This window comes from Crocuta crocuta, unplaced genomic scaffold, assembly GCF_008692635.1.
Source record: "Crocuta crocuta isolate KB4526 unplaced genomic scaffold, BGI_CrCroc_1.0 scaffold19, whole genome shotgun sequence".
NCBI lineage: Eukaryota > Metazoa > Chordata > Mammalia > Carnivora > Hyaenidae > Crocuta > Crocuta crocuta.
Window position 1 is genome coordinate 32973 of NW_027551565.1, and position 23093 is coordinate 56065.

Here is a 23093-nt window from a genome sequence, read left to right on the forward strand (position 1 = left end):
ATGGCGATGTGGGTAAGGGATAGTATGTAATCCCTACTAGAAAAACTATTGTTGCTTTGTTAATTAATTTTTTTTGCTTAAAAAAACACTATGCTTTTAATTTCCAAATTTCTGTAATTCAATATAATTTGTCAAGGGATGAGGCTGAATAATGGGCTCTGCATTTTCCCAGAACAAGCATAACCTGCTGGCTCATTTTTTGATTAGTGTTATCTATTCCTGATAATACCCTGAGAAAGGTGTGGTAAAATCTTCTGCCCTTAGTTTGTTTATGTAATCATCATTGTTTTTTTTTTTTTCTCCCTTACATCGAGGGTGGTGCAATGATGAATGACATACTTTGTTTAGTAAACCACTTGTCCTATGCCACAGGGCCTGGGAAAGAAAACGCAGGCTAATCATGTTAATCAGCTGGAGTTTGTCAATGTGAGACCAATGCTCTAAATGCATAGTAGAGTTTTTAGCCCTAAATGACACCAGCAATGGCATTTAGGAAGCTGAGGAACAGAAGGTTTTAGACAACACACTAAAAATCATTGAATAGATGCTTTAAGGAATGAATGGTGTTTGGTCATATTGGCTGACTATAATTTTAAAATGTGTCAAAGATGGAAATCTCTCTCAATATTCAGGTCACTGAACCTTTCCAACGCTTTAGTGCAATGTCAATTACAAAGACACAGGCTATATTTTTAAGGGAATCTGGTTAAGGACTTGAGCTAGAAGGAGCCATACTATGAGCAATGTGCCTGAAAGCCATCACCTCAGCAGAACTAAGCAAATTCCCAGTCTCTCATATTTAGGAGGAAGTGAGCAGAGAAGACGGACACTAAACTGAGGAAAATCATACAGAGAAAATGCATGTTTGGAAAAGGAATTCAGTTTCTTTTTCAAGGATTTTAAAATATTGCCAAATTCTTGTAGCCAATTACAAATCACTCATGTAGTGCTGTATGGAGTCCTGAGGGCCAAGATCAAGTGCAGCAGGAACCAATACAGTGTTAAAACGAACTCCATGCTGGTTTGGCTCATCTGGGTTAGGGATGAAATTTTCAAACTAATGCACTACTTGAGGTTGAGATAAGATGGCAGATGACATCCCATTTTATACCAAGACTTATTCTTTTTGGACCCAGACAGATCGAGAGAGAGAGAGAGAGAGAGAGAGGCTCTTCCCACATATCAGAATCTCTTCCAATACCAAAGCTATTGACCATATCCTATTCTTATTGACTAAGTTTAAAAACCTAGGAAATATATTCATTGATTCATCATTTTCAAGCTTGTACCATCATGAGTAATAGTATAACAATATATAAAAGGTCATATTCAGTATATGAAACTACTGATAGGTCAGAGTGAAGGTGGTATTTTAAGAATTTAATAAACCTCTTTAAAACAGCAGGATTCGGGGGCATTTGGGTGGCTCACTCAGTTAAGCATGTGACTTCCGTTCAGGTCATGATCTCATGGTTTGTGAGTTCGAGCACTGGGTTGGGCCCTGTGCTGACAGCTGAGAGCCTGGAACCTGCTTCAGAGTCTCTGTCTCCCTCTCTCTCTGCCCCTCCCTTGCTAGTGCTCTCTCTGTCTCTCAAATATAAATAAACATTGAAAAAAAATTTAAATATCAGAATCTATTACAAAGTTTGGTATGCATTACCATCAAAGTGTAGCTATAAATATCATAAAATACCATAGCGATTAACCAGGTCTGTGTCATTAAAGACGATTTTTAGAATATCTTAAAATTATGACTCATGCAGATATAAAAATGAATACATATTAAAAACTGTATTTTAATTCATTCAATAGGAAACCAGGCAGACATTATAACTTCTTAAAAAGAGAACCCAAGGGACTAATACAATAAAAACAGCTCAAGGACAATAAGCATTAGAGAGTGTGCTTAACATAGGCAATGCATAGACAAAGACAAAGACTAGGCTTGGGGAACATAGACACATATATAGATGACCCAGAAAGTGTCTCTGAGGCAATAGAAGATTTATTTCTTACTGAAGTACATTATTTGAAGTACATTATTTGTATAGTGAAAAGAAGGACAGGGTGAAGGTAAAGTTCTCTACTCTTCAAACCACAAGGTGAATTCTATCTATAGGCATATGGAGGTGGGTGCATGATCTAAATGAAAAGATTTAGGATATATGGTTAAAGCACCAACAATAAAATAGCAGTCAGAAGTGAGGCTATTTCAAAAATAGGATATCATGTTTTTGAGGTTTAACAATCGGATATTTAGAAAGCTTGGAGATGTACAGAGTGATGATTGTGTTTAATCAGAATGTGCTGGTTTGCCGGATACATGCGTATGTTTATTCATTTTAGTGTGTTGTTGCTGTTCTTATTAATGTTTTCATTAACAATCAGATCAGCTGCTCTAAAGGAAAGGGGGTTGTGATTAGAAGGAGCAAATTAGAGGTGATTTGGGTAGCATCCACGCACTGCAGGAAAGGGAAAATTGGAGAAGGCGTGGTCACTAGGGGAATTCAGACTTTTGAAGCTGACAGGGGAGAGGCTGCAGAAAGTGGGATGGAAGACACCTGAAGACTTTGACCCACTTTGTAGCTCTCTGTGCCTCAGCCCTGGGAGCTAGTCTAGTCCCTCAGGCAGCTGATGCCAATTTTAGAGAAAGACCTAGAGCAGACCCCTCTTCCTTCCAGACTCAGGAGATATGAGCATTTTCCTATTGGCACAAGCTGTCATCCACTGTGGTTTATGATGGGCTTATTGACAGAAAATGGACAAACCTTTTAGGATATCTAAAAGAAAGAGAGTTTTATTCACACCCAAGTTAGGACAGCTGCCTGGGGAACAGGCTCTTCCCAGGGAAGAAACTGTTCCAGAGAATGAACAGTTTTTACAGAGAATGAATGGTTTGTACATTTTGTAAAGTTCAAAAGATTTCGACTAACATATAGACAGGAATCATGAGTTTTAAAATCAAGGAGTTCAGAGAGTAGAAGCGTTGACGGATATCTTAAAGACAACATGGTTTTCTTTCAAGCTGCTCATTTACAAAGCAGATAAACGACGTACGTTTGGTGGGCCACAAATCAGGCTTTCGGTTTCAACAGAGTTTACGTATACTCCTGCTGACTTGGAAAGAAATCTATATCCTCTAGGGTGTTGATAGTTTCCTGTCTCACGTGGCAATGAGAAAGAATGAAATCTGGCCANATTAAAAAAAAAAAAAGAAATCTAAAGCGGCTCCTCTCAAAGACCAGGCCTTTAGAGAGTTTTTCCTTCATCAGGCTTTACCTTGTATTGTTTCTCCTCCTTGCTGAAATATCAGGGTATGGTGTTACAGTTCCAAGGTAAAGGTCATGACCCCAGGAGTTTGTGAATTTCTGCTTTCTGGTTTCAAGTTTATGAAGCAACATGAGGTAGAGTGTTGCACTCTCTATAGATGTTCGCATTATACACACTTCATAGTTATCAGCTCTTCTGTGGGCGTTTGGGTGTTTCTTCCAGTACTTTTCCCTGATCAGCCTAACTATACCAGGTCACACTTGTGTTTACTCTGAACACCTTTACAGATGGATGCCCAAATACCATATGGCGTAAACCAAGGTAATCGGGAAGGGGATGACCAAGTGAGAGGAACATAAGATCACCCTCTACAGCCTGGAGCATTTCCCCAGTTCCTTCAGGATAAAGCTCCAGTGCCCACACTGGGCTCATGAAGGAAGCCTGTCTTGTCTCCAGGCTTAACTATCCCTGTGTCTTTAGCTGCTGTATTTACTTAGGCCACCAAACCAACATCTTCCATACACCTGAGCCTTTCTTCTGCCAGGAAGATGCTACCTCTTACCCTTCCCAAACACCAGAGAAGCACGTATGCAGCTTTGAGTTCTCTTCTTAAGAGATATTTAACTGCTCTATGATACATTTTTGTGGCCCTTTCTCAGTAGAAATCACTACTGAAATAAAGGGAAAAGTGTGTACAAATGCACATGTACATCCATTCATATGCAAGGACTATGTCTCTTTATATATAGTTCCTTCATCTATTGGTGAGAGCTAGGAAAAATGGAGAATTTACCATGTGTGCATAATTCATAAAGTTTAAGATTTTTTTCATTTAGAAGAGAATTTAGCATAGCTTTTAACCTGTTATTTAAATGGCTTTCTATTCTTGTTGATGTCTGTTTAGTTCTATTTTCTATTTCATCTGGGTCTTTTTTGATATTTCAGTGGTTTAGAGACTTTTTTTCTTTTAGTTTTTAACCCAATTGTGATGTGACCTGAGAATATGGTCACTATGTTACAATCCTACAGAATTTCTATTTTTTTTTAGCAGTTTACTTTTGTTTTTATTTTTTTCATTGTATATAATATGATTTTATTTTATTATTATTTTATTTTACAAATAGTTTATTGTCAAGTTGGTTCCATATAACACCCAGTGATCATCCCCACAAGTGCCCTCCTCCATGCCCATCACCTCCTTCCCCTCCCCCCCACACCCATCAGTCCTCAGTTTGTTCTCAGCATTCAAGAGTCTCTCATGGTTTGCCTCTCTCCCTTTCCCCCACCATTTCCGCCCTTCTTCTCCCCCTTGTTCCTCCGTCAAGTTCCTCCTAATCCTCCTATACGTGCAAACATATGATATTTGTCCTTCTCTGCCTGACTTATTTCGCTCAGCATAACACCCTCAAGGTCCATCCATGTTGCTACACATGGCCAGATTTCATTCTTTCTCATTGCCATGTAGTATTCCATCTAGAGATAAACCACACCTTCTTGATCCATTCTTCCACTGATGGACACTTTCCATGTTTCCATGGAAAAGAGCCATGGGCTCTTTCCATGTTTTAGCTATTGTTGAGAGTGCTGCTATGAACATGGGGGTACATGTGCCCCTAGGCATCAGCACTCCTGTATCCCTTGGGTAAATTCCTAGCAGTGCTACTGCTGGGTCATACGGGAGTTCTATTGTTCATTTATTGAGGAACCTNAATCCTACAGAATTTCTTGAGATTAAGGTTATTGCTTAGCAGGTTATCAATTTGTATATATGTTCAATATGCATTTCTAAAGAATATTAATCTTTAATTGTTGGATGAAACAATATACTTTACCATCAGTTTGAGCTTATTAGTGTGCTATATAAATCCTCCACATCTTTCCTAAAACTTTTCTCTACTTTATCTCTTAATTATAGGAAAGATGTATTAAAATCCTCTTATTAATACAATAAATTTGTCAGTTTTTTTTTGAGTTTTGTTTATGTTTTTTCCTTCCTATTTTGAGGCTAGATTTTTAGTGTATGGAATTGATCTGTCACCTAGGTGCATACAATTTTTTTGTTATTATTTAGTGACTTTCTTTATGGAAATGATTCTTGCCTCGAGTCTATTTTGATTAATAGCCACATATCTGTACCATTTGTACATGCTAGACCATATACTTCTTGAAATATCTTTTGTAATATAATGAATGCCAGTCTTTTTGTGTACTATATTTTAGATTTGATATTTGTGTGAGCAATATAAGTATATTAAAGAATCCTATGAGACTATGTTTATTTTTCAAGCTATATTAAAGCAACTTTTATTATGGTTATACTCATGAGAATTACTTGCCATTTTTTTAATGTTAGGGTGCTTTTTTAAAACACTGAATTTACCACATTAATCATTTGTAAGTGTACAGTTCAGTAGTAGTGTTAATATCTCCATATTACTGTACAACAGATCACCAGGACTTGTTTTATGTTGCATCACTGAAATTCTTTTTTTAATGTTTTTTTTTTTTATTTTTTTTATTTCTAGGAGAGAGAGAGAGAGACAGCGTGAGCAGGGGAGGGTCAGAGAGAGAGGGAGTCACAGACTGAAACAGGCTCCAGGCTCTGAGCTGGCAGTCAGCACAGAGCCCGACGCGGGGCCCGAACCCACGAACCGCGAGATCATGACCTAAGCGAAAGTCGGACGCTTAACCGACTAAGCCACCCAGGCGCCCCTGAAATTCTTTACCAACTGAACACTAATCCCTCTCTTCCCTCCTGAGCCCTTGGCAGTAGCTTTCTACTTTCTCTTTCTATGATTTTGACTGTCTTAGATACTTCATATAAGTAAAATCTGACAATATTTGTTCTTTTGTGATTGACTGACTTTGCTTAGCATAATATCCTCAAGTTTCATCCATGTTGTAGCATGTGACATGATTTCCTTCCTTTCTAAAGCTGCATAGTAGTCAAATATAGGTATATGCCACGTTTTCATTATCCAGTTATCTGTTGTTGGACATCTGGGTTGCTTCCGCCTTTTAGTTATTGGGAATTATGCTGCAGTGAACATGGGTGTGCAAATCTCTCTTCAATACCAGACTTTTCATTTTCTTGGATGTGCTCAGAAGTGAGATTGCTGGATCACATGATAATTCTATTTTTAATTTTATGAGTAATCTTCATACTGTTTTCCATAATGGCTGCGCCATCTTACATTTACATTAACAGTACACACGGGTTCCAATTTCTCCACATCCTCAAACATACTTGTTACTTTTTGCTCTTCTGAATAATAGCCATGTTAATGGAATAATTCGGTGGTACCTCACTGTGGTTTTGGTTGGCATTTGTCTTAGGGATAGAGACGTTGAACATCTTTGTGTGTGCTTTGTGGACATTTGTAGATCTTATTTTGGAGAATTGTTTATTCAAGTGCTTTGCACAATTTTTAATGTGGTTGTTTGTTTTTGTTGCATATATTCCAGATATTAACCTCTTATCAGGTATATGATTTGCAAATATTTTCTCCCATTCCACTGGTTGCCTTTTCTCTCTCTCGCTCTCTCTCTCTCTTTTTTTTAGTGCCCTCCTGGCACTCCTTGCTTTTCACTCTGTTGACTGACTCCTTTGATTCCCCAAAATTTTTCAGTTTGATGTAGTCCCATTTGTCTATTTTGCTTTCACTGACTGTGATTATTCTGTTATATCCAAGAAATCATGGCCAGATCCAATTTCTCCACGTTTTCTTCTAGTTTAATAGTTTTTAGCCTTAGATTTAGGTTATTGAGTTAATTTTTATATGTTGTCAGACTATGTTTATTTCAAAACCACTTTTTACTATAAAATCAAACACAAATATGATAAACTACATTAAACAAGACAGAACAGTCTCTCATATGTATTTTCTTTTTTAAAATGTTTTTATTTATTTCTGAGACAGAGAGAGAGAGAAGACATACACACACACACACAGCGTGGGCAGGAAAGGGTCAGAGAGAGGGAGATACAGAATCTGACATAGGCTCCAGGATCTGAGCTAGCTGTCAGCACAGAGCCCGATATGGGACTCAAACTCATGAACCATGAGATCATGACCTGAGCTTAAGTCAGGCGCTTAACTGACTGAGCCACCCAGGCGCCCCTCTCATATGTATTTTCAAGTTTATTTTATTTTATTTTATTTCATTTTATTTTACGAAAGTTTCTTTGATTATAGTTTTTAATATTTTTTCTGTTACCTTATTTTAATTTTATAAATGACTGAAATTGTCCACATTTGTCATTTCATTGCTTATCTTTAATACTTGTCACTTTCTCTTAAATACCATTTATCTCTTCTTTTTTAAAAAATATATTTCTTATTTTTTATTGAGAGAGAGCAGGGGAGAGTAGGGAGGGAGGAAGGGAGAAGGGCAGAAAGAGTGAGAGAAAGAATCCCAAACAGGCTCCACACTGTCAGCACAGAGACCAACATGGGGCTTGATCTCACAAACCTTGAGATCATGACCTGAGATGAAATCAGGGTCAGACCTTAACCAACTGAGCTACCCACCCAGCCCCTTCTTTTCTTTTTAAGTTAAATTTTATTCTTTACCACATCGTATTTCTATCTATAAATGGTTAGTTATATTTTTTTTTGTTTCTTCTCTTTTAGCTTTCTTGTCTATGTTGTATATTTTGTACGCGACTTGGACCTTTATACTTTTATTCTTTACCACTTTTTTTTTGAATTTGAGTTTTTGAACTTATAGAAAGAGGCAGTTCAGATATTTTCTATTAATATCACAGGGTTGCTGCTAGAGGTTTTTTTTGTTTTTTTTTGTTTTTGTTTTTTTGTTTTTTTTTGCTGCTAGAGTTTTTGTAGAGTGGCATGTTTTCAGGTATTTTCTGATTTAGTAGAAACCTCCGCTGGCCCCAAATGGGAAATTTGGAACTAATTTATTATTTTTTGGGATTGTTTTGTCTATTTGGAGCCCCTTGGTTTTCCATATAAATTGTAAGATTGGGTTTTCCGCTTTTGTGGAAAAGGCTATTGGAATTTTGATGGGAATTGTATTACTTTTAGTTGTATTAACACTTTAACAATATTAAGTCTACCTATCCATGAGCAGGTGATATCTAATAATGAAGTTTGGGATAGACTTTGGAGTTATGGTGTAGGCTTTCAAGAGGTCCAATATATATTTATATTAGATCCCTGATTGAATTGAATTCTATCACTAGAAATTTCTTTTCCTTTCTTCAATGTTTCTTTATTATTGAGGGAGAGAGAGAGAGAGAGAGAGAGAGAGAGAACAAGGGAGGGTCAGAGACCCAGGGCTCATAGACCATGAGATCATGACCTGTGCTGAAGTCAGACACTTAGCTGACATAGCCACCCAGGTGTCCTGAAATTATTTTAAGTACTGATCTCTGGTAATGAGCTTGAGAATTGTGGGTTTATTGATTTGTGACTGTTCTTTTATTTCCCAGGGCCTGACATATCAGACAGAAAATCTCTAGTTCCTTGCATCTTAAATAACATCAAAACCATCAGCTTTATGGACAGGGGCTTCTCAGGCTATCTTAGGTTGCAACAAACGTTAAGTCTAATATTTGCACTTGATGTTGCCTGCCACGCTGGGCTACTTGATGCAGATTGATTTTAAATATTTACAGTTAACCATAAGAACAAAGTCACTATACAGTCATTTTAAAAAGTATTTCCTGAGATACTTACACTGAGTCTTGTTGTACTTCAGACTCTTACAGTTCCAATTTGAAGAATAATGTCATGTGGAGAAGTCCCCATATCCCTTATCTTTTAGCTCTGATTTTGGTCCAGCACATCAAGAAGAGTCTATTAACAGAGTTAATCTGTTAATAGTAATCCATGCTAATTTCATGAGCCTGAATCTTGATGAAATATTAGCTAAATTTTCTAAACCTTTTCTTACAAAATGCTACAACCAACCAATCACAAGTTTCATTTTATGGCTTATTAAGAGCTCTCATCGAGGCTCTGATTTGTACCTATGTTGCTTTAAGATGATGACAGAATCACAGGGTGAAGAAACACTGAGAGTTGACAATTGTTTACTTGAGGTTTGAAGTGATGTTTTGTAATATCTGTCTCAGAATCTGTATTTCTCAGCACTGTGAAGAGACAGCAAAAAGAGAGACTGTGGGGCTCAAAGCTCTCTGTTTGGGGGTGTTTTGGGTTCTCTTTGCCTCTCATATTTATATCACCATTCCAGGCAACATTGAAGAATACTGGAAAGTAATGGCCTTAGAAATGGTTGTTAAAACTTTCATATTTATAGTAAGATTAACATTTTTTTCTTCTGGGTATTGGGATGCCTTGTTGACTAAAAATCAGTGCTTATGAGCTTTTTAGTAATTACTATTTTGAAATAATCATTGTTTCTTTGTTAGAGAAAATTAATTACACAAAATTAAGTAAATAAAACTTGCTGCATTTACATCTGTGCATAGGATAGAATTCCTGCTTCTAAGGAGTTTATATCCAAATGTAAAGATTGTGTATATTGTGATATGCATAGGTGGTATTCTTGACGGGAAAAGCTTTGAAGGTTACTTTATATGTTTAAGTTACATTTAACATATTTGAGTTTTCAGTCATATTTTACTTATATATAAGTGTTGCTTATAAGTATTATTGATGTTCGTACCTATGTCGTGTTGATTTAAGGCTCTAACTATTTCAGTGGTTTTTGCAACTTATCTTTAATCAAAATTGCTAGATTTCAGAAATTGTCTCACTTGAAATATGGAGGGTTGATTACAAATTCAAGCAAAAATAGGTCTTGGTAAGGGGGAGATATGGTTAGAATAACATTTTTGAGCCCTTGCAATACACAGGCTTTCAGTAATGTATATGTCTATGCATCCCCAGTACCATCTGATCACTTCAGAATTTGAAGCCAGGAATGCCTCATTTCAAAACTCATACTCTTTCTGCCAAACCAAGTGGCTCCCAGAAAAGTTGTTTGAGGACAGAAACAATGAGAAGCTGAAAGGAGAAGACAATAGCAGCAGCCAATGATTAGAGAAGAGAGAACAATCTACAGTATAAGAAGGAGAGGCTGTCCTGTAGTACTTAGTACAGCAGATAGCAGTTCTGTGAAAACACAGCCATCTCCTGTGTGCATCTGCTAAGTCCTGATATTTCTCTATCTGATCACTTCTAGCAGCTCACCTCATACCTGCCTCTTTCTCCAATGCCCTTACTCCTTGATTTAACATAACATGAAAGAGGATGTGGGTCAAGTGCCAACTTGATAGTTTTTTTCCTTTTTCAGCTACAAATTACTCTCACCATTGTCCATCTATAACAAAAGTATGTACTTTATGGATTTCACATTGGATATGGATTATTCTATATTTTAAAAAGATATAAGAAGAACACTCATGTATTTACTTTGAAGATTATTCTAGTAAAATTAACAGTCATTGGCTTTTCTAAAAAAAATTTTATTCTTGTCAGTACTGAACTTTGTAACTCAAAGTTGAGATACCAGTAAGAAATATTACTTTATCATATGAAATGGAGGTGAAAATTAAAGTTTTTGAGGTAGTAACCTTGCTAAATAGAATGCATTGCTATGGAGTTGTATACAACTTCCAAGTTGTTAACTTGGAAGGCTGAGTTTGGTAGAAGAAAGCATGTCTAACCTTCTAAACATTCCTCCATTGTACATTTTTGTCCTATAAAATGAGGATATGAATCATAAATACTTTTTAGGATTCCTCTGAGAATTATAGATCATATGTGGTAGACAAGCACAAAATAGTCACTTGTTCAAAAAATACTTATCTGCTCAAAAACAGAAAATTCTTGAAAAATGAGAAAAAAAGAAATTTGCCAAATATCTTTTAAAATTCACTTCATTTTACTGGCTGCAACTTAGAGCTTGTGCATGATTCCTCATTGTTAAAGTATAGGAATTAGACATTCTCTAAGATCCTGTAATACCATAAACTCTTTGGACTAATTGTAGGAATGTACTATTGACCATGTATTTTTAGTTTTTTTTTTTCTTTTGGGTAAACTGTTCAATGACATGTCACAAATTTCATAGGAAAGTTTTCAAAAATACCAGGGAGAGCTTTTTTTCAGGGCTATCAAATATTGAATTTGGGGATTGGGGATTAGGAGTCAAAGGACATAGATTTATTTGGAGTTGAAAACAGGGCATTAAACAAAAACAAAAATGAACTATTGAGTCCTCATCAAGATTAAAAGCCTCTGCACAGTGAAGGAAATAATCAGCAAAACTAAAAGGCAGCCTACAGAATGGAACAAAATTTTTGGAAATGACATATCAGATGAAGAGTTAATATTAAACATCTATAAAGAGCATATCAAACTCAACACCCAAAAAACAAATAAGCCAGGGAAGAAGTGGACAGAAGACATGAATGGAGACTTTTCCGAAGATGACATCCATATGGCTAACAGACAGAAGAAAAGATGCTCAGCATCACTCTTCATCACTGAAATAGAAATCAAAACCACAATAAGATGTCACCTTACCCGTGTCAGAATGGCTAAAACTAAAACTAAGGAAACAACAGATGTTGGCAAGGAGGCGGGGAAGGGGGAAGCCTTCTGCACTGTTGGTAGGAATGCAAACTGGTGCAGCTACTGTGGAAGACAATGTGGAGGTTCCTCAAAAAAGTTAAAAATAGAGCTACCCTACAATCCAGCAATTGCCCTCCTAGGCATTTATGCAAAGTATACAAAAGTACTGATTTGATGGGGCACATGGACTCCAGTGTTTATAGGCACTACTAAGAATAGCTTAATTATGGAAAGAGCCCAAATGTCCATCACCTGATGAATGAAATATATACATATGTACACATAGGTACACAAACACACACACACACACACACGCACATCCAGACAATGGAATACTACTCAATGATGAAAAAGAATGAAATCTTGCCATTTGCAAAGATGTGGATGGAGATAGAGTGTATTATGCTAGGCAAAATAAGTCAGGCAGAAAGGGACAAATACCATATGATTTCACTCACGTGGAATTTAAGAAATACAACAGATGAACACAGGAGAAGAAAAGGAAAAAAAAAACATAAAAGACTCTTAAGTACAGAGAACGGACTGGGGGTTGTTTGATGGGAGGTGGATTGGGGGGATGGGCTAAGTGGGTGATATGCACTAAGGAGGGCACTTGTTGGAATGAGCACTGGGTATTATATGTAAGTAATAAATTACTGGGTTCTACCCCTGAAACCAATACTATACCTGATGTTAACGAACTTGAATTAAAAAAAAACATTAAAAAAAAGATAACCAGGGCATTAAATAATTATTAGTATGAGCAGAAGACAACATTTAAAATTTGGATTAAATAAAATTACCAATAAAGAAGAAAAATACAAAAGCATGCCTATGAAATGAAATGCAAAGAAAAGAAAAGATTCTACAAGATCGAGATATTTTTCAGGTAAGAATTTGTAATTATGAAATAACTGCCAGTAAATTGACAGCTTTCAAATGACACAGTTACTAAACTAAAATACAGGATACTTGAGATTTTCAAAAGCAAAAAGATTACGGGATAAGATCTATACAGTATTTTTTGGAAAGAAATATTACAAATATTCTATTTCTGTTTATTTTACCTGTTTTATTTTCTCTTTATATTCATTTAGTGTTATTTAAAGATGATAGTGTTCAAGTTTGTTTTGTTTTCATAGGGTATGTGCTTTGAAAACATGGGCATTATATCATGTGAAGAGCTTGTTTCCATGATACTCACACTGGACTATACACAGCCACTCTCAGATGAAGATGTCACAGTGACTGATACAGCATTTGTTGATATTCCAGTGTGCGTGTACTTGCCAAAAAGAAAGTCAGAAATCGCAAGGCCGGCTGTCATCTATTTTCACGGTGGTGCCTTTCACTTTGGAAGTTTCAGTAAGTTCATCATATAAGGAAAAAACTATAACTGGCTGTATGTTTTTGATATAAGAACTATTTAATATAAATATACATATTTATATATATAATAAGGTAAGTATAGCTATAAAATTTAGGTATCTAATAGACATAGACATATGTTTGGTAAAAATATGCAGATCATTATTTCTGTTTTTGTTTGGTTTGGTTTTGATAAGCTCTTTCTTTTCAGCTTTTATATTGAATGAACTCATATCAAATGAAAATAAGACATGAATGAGTCAGTTAGCACAACTTGTTTTCTGTGGCATCAGAATATATTCCAGAGAAGAAACACTGAAGTAATACCGATGTTTTAAATAGTAAATTAGAATCACATGTTGGTTGCTACAAGATCAAGTTTGCAGTTACCCATAACAGTAATGCTAACAGTAGTAAAGCTTAGAATCATAGCTAGTCTTGATTTTAAGGAAAACACAAAATAGACCTATGTTATACTAAACTCCTTCCTATGAAGTCTAATTTCCCCATTCATTTCTGGCTATGATTCTAAGAGGCATAGGTAGAAGATTCAAAACAAAAACATGAATAAAACTTCCTTTATGGAAGCTTTGGAAAATTCTAAGAATTGTGCTGGTATGTAAGGAGGAGGCATCATTCTATTTAATTAAATGAATAAAATGGAGGAAAGATAAACAGGTTATAGGTTTTAACCTTTTGCCTTTCTCTAACCCTAATTGGGTTCTAAATAGGGAGAACCTTATAAAAATATGTGCAATATAGCAAACCACTTCATTAAACAAAATTTATGAGGATTAGTCACAGAGAAAATTGGTATGGAAAATTAATGAGGCACAAAAGTCAGATTAATACACAAAAGGCCAAAACAGACTAAAATTCTGGCTTTCTTGTTTTCTCCTTCCTAGCTTTCTGACAACTAACAAATTAGAAATAATATATAGTCAGTACAAATTTCATAGAGACTTGTCAAAAGATAATTATCTACGTGATTTAAATAGAAGTTAAAGAGTTTAGTTGGTCAGCCTCACTTGAAGATCACATGATGACCACATGGGTCTTCATTTGAAGAAGGATGATTGAATTTGGGTTTGGATTTAGGTTTGGATATGCTGCAAAAAAATTGAGTCTTTGCAATTCTAGCTCAGAAAGCAATATTCAACTTTCACCAAAACTCATGGTTGGGGCTTGGTCCCATGTTCATGTCTCTTGTTTGGTTGGTTGGTAGATTTCTGAAAACCATCCCAGTAGTATTCTTTCTGCAAGACTCATGTCTAACCAGCTACTCCATTTTCAAAGAGTAGGGAAGGTAGATAGCAATTCATTTAAAATAAAGGGGCAAATGTAGAATGCCCTGGGGAAACAGGGACCATGTATCATGTTTGTTTTATTCTTTTTCAACTCCATAAAGTAAAAACCAAAATGCAAAATGCAAAACTGGGTAATTTCCAATGTTGAGATGAGAAATTTAGCTCTTTGGCTTTAGAAAAAGACTTTCTACTCTATGATGAATATTTAAGAACTCTTATAATCACTGTTGAATTTATAATCATCCTTATAATTATAGGCTGATAGCTTGACTCCAAGACAATAATTAGTGAAAGCAATTCAATTTTGAGAAATAGAGAGAGTGAGGGAGGGGCCGAGGGAGAGAGAGATTCCCAAGTAGGCTTCTCGTTGTGAGCACAGAGCCCAACATAAGGCTTGAACTCATGATCCGTGAGATCATGACCTGAGCTGAAATCACGTATGGTACACTTAACTGACTGGGCCACCCTGGTGCCCCAGTCAAAGCAATTCTAGGAGCAGGAAATACGATGTGATAAAGATAAAGACTCGGGAAGAGGTGATTCAGAGGTGAATTTTTTTTTAAAATGTTTTTTTTTTTATTTATTTCTAAGAGAGAGAGAGACGGCGTGAGCAGGGGAGGGTCAGAGAGAGAGGGAGTCACAGACTGAAACAGGCTCCAGGCTCTGAGCTGGCAGTCAGCACAGAGCCCGACGCGGGGCTCGAACCCACGAACCGCGAGATCACGACCTAGGCGAAAGTCAGACGTTTAACCGACTAAGCCACCCAGGTGCCCCGAGGTGAATTTTATAACATCCAGGAAAACAGGTATTCTGTGTGTTGTTCAGGAAGTCTTCATAAAGACTGTTTCCTTTCTAAGAGATTTTAAAAGATTCTGGAAAGTGAATTCTAAAGCACACACTGTGACAAGGAAGGGAAGGACAGTCATGTCGTATGGCTAGTAATGTACACAGCCGTAAGACAGAGCTTCTCAAATTGTAGTGCCTCAGCATCACCTAGAAGACTTGTTAAAAACTGTTGGGCCTGGCCTGCAGAGTTTGTGATTCAACAAGTAATGATGGGGACTGATAATTTGTATGTCATATAATTTCCAGTTACTGGTGATGATACTGACTTGGGCACTACACGATGCTTGACTGCGTCTGGAGATCAATAACCTGTGGCCCTGCGGTGGCTCGGAAATCCTGTCCTGTGTACCTGAGTTCTGACTCTCATTCCTTTTGGTGACTACTCTGAGTCTGCCTCACCCCAGGCCTCCCAGTGCCTCCCACTCAGCTAGAGAGCAAGCTTTTTGCTATTTCAGAGGAAAGAGGGTGTGAGGGATTGTATGGCTTCACATTTTGAATGCTTAGTCCTTGACTCAATCCCTCCCTTCTATAAATTTGTTAACCATATCCATCTCCAGCTCACTCCTTTCTAATATCCTCAGAGGAAGAAGCATTTCCTTTTTTGACAGAAACCAGTCTTTCTACCTGTGCTCGGTATCATATGTCTCTTTCCCTATTATTTGGCTTCATCAATATAGCTTCACGAATCCTCTGGGTTTGTTTGTTTGTTTGTTTTGTTTTTAACTCTGAAATGACTCCTCCTAAACATGTTATGCTCATTTTTATCTTGAAAAAAAAATTTCCACTTGACCATAAATTCCTCTGTCTCATCAGTCCCTTTCATTTCTCTTTCCTTCTCAGACCAATTTCTATACAGTGTAAGCTCTAGGCCTTCCCTTTTTCCTTCTTTTCCCACCTTTAGTTAATTCTTGAATCTTTCTACTCTAGTTCATTTGATGAATAATAGTCTCTTCTCCTCTTTGGCATTTACTGCTCCTCCCTTTTTCTTTCTATGACAAAGTATGTCCCAGATTTCCTCTGTCATTCATTCTTTTCTCATCTCCCTCCCTTCTCTCATTTAAAAACAAACCAAACAAACAAAATAACAGATTTCCCATATTTACTCTTCATAAATATTCTTTTCCCCCAGAATCCTCTCCTACCTTTGGGATTTGACTCTGCACACTCTCTTTTCCAATCCCTTCTCTTCTCCAAATATCCACATGCTGCTGACATCCAGTGCTGAATCTGCTTCTCTGACACTATTCCTGAGTCCTGCTTCCATATATACAGCTGTCACTCAGACATTACAACTGGAGAAACCACAGACATCTCAGGCTTAATGTGACAAAACACAATTTATTGTCCTGTGTCCAGATGGCCTCAGAAGAAACAAACAAACAAACAAACAAACTAAAACACCACCCAACTATCCACCGAAAGCAACCTCTGAATGCTTTCGGTAAATAGCACCACTCACGGTCGGTTATTTACAGTTCCTTAGTGCTCACATCAAATTACCATATCACATTCATTTTACTTCTGAACATTTTGACGTATTAACTCATTTTAGTACTTCAGGATCTTTTACAGATATTCCTTTCTGATGTCTCTACCCTTTTGCTTCTCAACTTTATTTCATCTTCTACACGTAGTATACTGGATCTTTCTAATGTACAAATCTGGATGCATGATTTCCGTGTCTAATCTCTTCAGTAACTTTCATCACTTAATACAATAAATCTAAATCTATTAGCACAGTGTTGAGATTTCCAGGTTCTTATATTTTAACATTTTCTCCCCAGTGCTCTCATTCATAATTTTGTTTCAACCATACTGAGCTGTATTTAGTTCCCAAGCCCCACACCCTGACCATACATTCTTATTTCTATCTCTACCTGTGCTTTCCTAGGATGTCCTTCCCATATTACTGCTCACCTTTTTATGTTCATGTAAAGTATCATTTTGTGGTGTATGTGGTGTGTGTGTGCGCGCGTGCGTGTATAGTCTTCCCTGTCTCTCAAATACTTTATAATGTTGCTTTATGTCCATTGCAGCTTGTATTTACCTGCTGGCAACAATCCTCGTTTTGTTTTAGAATTGTGTTGCATGTTGGGATTAGCCTTTCTCCAGGAAGTGGTATCACCTCTTAACATCAAGCTAAGCACATTCCATATAATGAATTTTCAACAAATAAATGTCTTTTGAAAAAAAATATACTGAATTGCCGGAAGGAAATTCTGTTGTTGTTCTCCAGAAGGATTATTAGTCCAAATGTTCTCCCAGTATTTGTATATCTTTTTCATCTCCTTAATGTTTTCAGTAATTAGGCTTTACCTATAATTTCTAAATTTTTTTTTAATGTTTTATTTATTTCTAGGAGAGAGAGAGAGAGACAGCGTGAGCAGGGGAGGGTCAGAGAGAGAGGGAGTGACAGACTCTGAAACAGGCTCCAGGCTCTGAGCTGGCTGTCAGCACAGAGCCCGACGCGCGGCTCGAACCCACGAACCGTGAGGTCATGACCTAAGCGAAAGTCGGACGCTTAACCGACTAAGCCACCCAGGCGCCCCAGGCTTTACCTATAATTTCATTCATACCAGTCATTAGGGTGGTCGGAATACTCTGCTTCCTTTATTACATACATTATATTATTTTTTAAAGATTTTTTTAAAGTTCATTTATTTATTTTTGAGAGAGAGAGAAAACAAGAATGCATGCATGTGTACAGGAGGGGCAGAGAGAGAGGGAAGGAGAGAGGATCCCAAGCAGGCCCCACACTGCCAATGTAGAGCCTGATGCAGATAACAAACTCCTAAAACTGTGAGGTCATAACTCGAGCCATAACCCAGAGTCGGATGCTCAACCGACTAAGCCACACAGGCACCCCTAGATAGTACAAGATATATCATAAGATAGATTAAATACCAATTTGGCCTCATTTGTCCCTAAAAAGATGTATTTTTAAGTTTATTCATTTATTTTGAGAGAGAGAGAAAGTGGGCGATGGGAGGGGCAGAAAGAGGGAGAGAGAGAATCTCAAGCAGGGTCTCTGTTCTGTCAGCACAGAGCCAGACACAGGGCTCGAGTCCACCAACTGTGAAATCATGACCTGATCTGAAATCAAGAGACAGACTCTTAACCAACTGAGCCACCCAGGTGCCCCTTTAAAGAGCTGTATTAATACCAATAAAGTTCTTATAAGGTCTATGAAACATCCAAGTATTCATATACAAATTACCTGGGACTTCAATGAGCACAAGACAAATGCTCACAGATGGGAAAATATCATTTTGTTTGAAAAATACTTAGAAGTCTTCTTGACTATCAGGTTCACTTCCCCTTCATTGACAAAGGTAATGATTGGGATTAGTAATCTCTAAAAGTATGCAAATTATTATTAAGGACACACATTCCAATGCTCTTGCCCAGCTGAATTCTATTTCTTTGTTTTTCCCATGTCTTGGCTTTATATTTGCATGTTATTTGTAGATCTGTCAGAACTTATATAAATTAACTAGAAAAGACTTAGATACCTTCTATTTTTTGACAAATCAGGACATGCACACTGTAAGTATTCTCTGGTATTTATACATTTCAATTTTCTCTCTTTGTTTCTTAAACGTCCTATTTTTTTCTTCTTTAAAACTTGATGAAGTTGCTTTGAGAGCTAAGAAATATAAGAAGATCTTTCTTTAGCGATTTTTTTTTTTTTACATACAACTGTGGTTGTTATTTTTCAACCTCTATCCAAATATCTTCTTGTTTCTACCTGGCTCCTACAAGTGATATAAATTCAATAATTGGACATAGAAGAGAGAAAACCATGAGCCAACAAATTATATCAGCAAATATTGTGAGAATTAGGACAGCTGGAGATAAGGATTGAGAAATGAAAAACTTAAATTGATTTTTGCTGTAAGATAAATAAAAAGTGTTGGAAGATAAAAACAAAGACAGGTTTGAAATATATCATTGAGGGGCTTTCAATGTGGGGATCAGAGACTTCTTATGTCTTGCATATTTTGGTGTTCATCTACCCATTGCCTTTTGATGCATATTATCAACTCAATCTTTCATGAAAACATTATTTTTCTACCTAAAAGACCAGCTGATTTACTTTTCTGTTTTCATGGTAGTCATACCCAGTATTTAGCTAGTTTTTAATTTGAAGTTCCGTTAATGTGCAGGAGACATCTTGGAATAGCTTCTCTGAATTTCGAGGATCTTGTGGTAACTAAAGTAGTAGCAGATGCCACAGAGTTGCCAAAGTTTTGTGGCCAGGGCACTGGTAAATTGGATTTGGAGGTACCCAGGGTGAGAGATGTGTGTGTACTGGGGAGAGAGCTGACGGCTTGTGTGCCAAAATGGACGTGTACATGTAAGTCCACACACTGACTTGCCAGAGGCTCTCTCAGAATTCAGTTGCTTTTCTTTAGACCCTGTCTTCAAAGCCAAGATTTTTACACCATTTCCTAATGTGGCATATGCAAAGACCATGGAGGCACAAGGAACCATGTTATTTAGTGCTGTGGTTTTTATGGAGTCAATATATCTATTACTTTCTTTCCCCCCCTGTATTCTGGACCAATTAAAGATTATACACAAAATTCAAATAAAGGACAGTGAAAACATAACCATTACGTTATTTCTAAAGAAGGCTTTGGAGAAAGTGTGTTTAGGTACTGTAATGAGTTAGATTAACTCATCTGTAGTGACTGGCCCTGCTGACCAACCACACACTTCCTCCCTATGAAACCTGCTGCCTGAAGGAGCAAGCAGAGTAAAACACAACAAGCCACAAAAGCGTTCTCGGGGGGATCATTGTGTACAAGCAGTGGGTGCAAATAGAAACAACAGAATGACCTGAAGCTAGCTTCTCCTCCTCAAAACACCAGTCTGCAAAGTCATCTTTTCATCTGGAAACAGTGACTGAGGAGACATTCCTACAGAGTGTGTCAGGCTGATATTGGTCCCTTTGTATCGAAATGAAGTGAGGTATTTAGTTTCCTATGTAACACTCACAAATCATATATCTTTCCAGGTTCCTAGCTGTAAGCATTTCTATAGCTGTTTAATTACAGGCAGTACTTTGACATTTCTTTTTTCATTTCAGAGCAGAAGGCTTTTGACTCCCTGAATAGATGGACTGCAAACAAACTCAATGGTGTTGTTGTGGCAGTGGAGTAAGAGAATGATTTTCTTTGGCTACTATGATTTTTGCCTTCACCAAGTAGAGATTTGATTTCCAAATCAAGTCAGCTATACTGGAAATATATATTTTTTAATTAAAAAATTTTTTTAAAATGTTTTATTTATNTTTTTTAAATTTTTAAATGTTTTACTTATTTCTGAGAGAGAGAGAGAGAGAGAGAGCGTGAGCAGGGTAGGGTCAGAGAGAGAGAGGGAGATATAGAATCTGAAACAAGCTCCAGGCTCTGAGCTAGCTGTCAGCACAGAGCCTGATGCGGGGCTCGAACCCATGAAACGTGAGATCATGACCTGAGCTGAACTCGGATGTTCAAACGACTAAGCCACCCAGGCACCCCTGGAAATATAATTTTTAAAATGTTTACTTGTGTGTGTGTGTGTGTGTGTGTGTGTGTGAGAGAGAGAGAGAGAGAGAGAGAGAACGAAAACAAGCAGGATAGGGACAGAGAGAGGACAGAGGATGTGAAGCAGTTTCTGTGCTGATACCTGAGTGCCCAGTGTGAGATTTGTACTCACAAACCTTGAAATCATGACCTGAGCTGAAGTCAGATACTTAACAGACTGACCCACCCAGGTACCCCAGTAAAATGTAATTTCTAAAAAATTATTTATTTGTCACCATTGCAACATAGTCCAAGTCTCAAAAGAGTCCACTACCTCATATTCTTCTGTGATTTTGGAAATCTCTGAGTGATATGCCTGAGTGAGCATTTTTGGAAGCACTTTGCTCTAGACATAAAACTCATGTCCCAGCCTAGGCCCCAAGTAACATGGCTAAACAGGAGGAAATACATAAATCCTACACATTTGGGATGATAGATTGTATTTAGGCTGGTGATAAAGTGTTTTATTTTATACCAATTCTCATTTGGAGTAATGTAGGAGATAAAGGTTGGAATCAGCTAAGAATTTTCAGGAAAAAATTCTCAGGAAAAGTGATTTTTATCTTCTGGATTTTGCTAGAAAATATCAGAACGTCTCAGTATAGTTCAATATTTTCTTAAACTGGTGCAGTTTATATTTCTGAAGCTGACATCCCCAAGAAAATGTTTTCCTACCTCTCTTCCCTAGTCCATAGTAACAAAAATATACTTACAGACTTTTAATCCAATAGTGATATAGGTTTGGGCTTTGTTTTGTTTTGATTTTTAGCTAGGAAGCTAAAAAGTTTAGAGGAAGCTATCAAAGTTTAGAGGGTAACCTAGAGTGACAATTTGATTCTCTCGAGAGTGATTGCCAATGTTTTTGTTTCGGTTACTTACAGAGGCTAGAACTTCCTATTTTCAAGGATACTTCTAATTTATAATATTAAGCTATATCCTTTTTACTTCCATAGATTTTGAAGTAATCTAGAACTTATATATATATTTTCAATATATTTTTATATAGTGCTATGTCTGTTTCTGGTTTATATATTTATCAAATCCTTATGATTTGTATTGTTCTTTGTCCTAAAGAGTCTAAATCTACTGTATTTAAAGTAATAGATACTAACACATTGGGGTTTGTGTAGCCTATACTGTGTTTAGGATTTTCTAAATATAGTTTATGATAAAATTTTAAGGATCATTTTACTAACATTTAAAGTACAGATATTTGCAAATTTTATTTTTCTGAAGAGCAAAAGGAAAAGTTAGCCCTGATAGATAATAGACTAATAGAAATATTCTCCTATTTTTTAAGTTTATTTACTTTTGAGAGAGAGAGAGAGAGAGAATTGGGGAGGGGCAAAGAGAGAGGGAGACACAGAATCCGAAGCACGTTCCAGGCTCACAGAGCCTGACGTGGGGCTCGACCCATGAACTGAGAACATGGCCTGAGTCAAGTCTCTCAGATCTGCTGCTTTCAAAATCCAGGATGTTTTTCCAATATTTTTTAAATGTTTGGATCAAAGTTACATTGAGAATATGGTATAAGCTATAGAGTATCTCCAACCCAAAATGCATGTGGATTAAAACTTATACTTACAATCATAGGGAACTCATAACATCACCTTACCCCTCATACAAAATGCTATCCATAGAAAATAGATAAAAGATTGAAAATCTTTATACGAATTTTCTTTTTTATTCATATGATAAGGAGTTAGTGGAAAACTCAGGTCTGGTTTTTTTTGACCGATTAAACAACCAAAACTGGGGTGAAATTGCATCTATTTGGTATTGAAAAGCTACATGGAAAGATACAACCATAAATGGTACTTTAAAAATTGTTTAAATAACTTATTATTTTTTAAAGCTATAGACTAGCTCCTCAACAGCATTTTCCTACTCAGTCTGAAGACAGCTTCACAGCAGTCAAATTTTTTCTTCAAGATAAAATTCTTACAGAATACGGAGTGGATCCCACTCGAATCTGTATTTCAGGAGACAGTTCTGAGGGCAGTTTGGCAGCAGCGGTGACTCAGCAGGTATGTAGTATTTGTTTTTGTTCGGAGAGGTACAGGTCACAAGTCATTTTTTTCCCTATGCAAATAACCAGTTCTTCCAGAATCATTTGTTGAAAAGACTGTCCATTCTCATTGGATTACAGTGAGGCTTGAGTCTAAGAT

At 36.8% G+C, this 23093-nt stretch overlaps 1 protein-coding gene across 1 annotated transcript in view; it reads left to right on the forward strand.

Moving 5' to 3' along the window:
* The window catches only part of LOC144220020 (arylacetamide deacetylase-like 2), a 37432-nt gene continuing 14339 nt past the window's right edge, over positions 1-23093 (forward strand). The window contains 5 exon segments of the mRNA XM_077750136.1: positions 1-12; positions 9384-9551; positions 12977-13199; positions 20448-20517; positions 22781-22952. Of these exon segments, the coding sequence (XP_077606262.1) occupies positions 1-12; positions 9384-9551; positions 12977-13199; positions 20448-20517; positions 22781-22952 (645 nt within the window).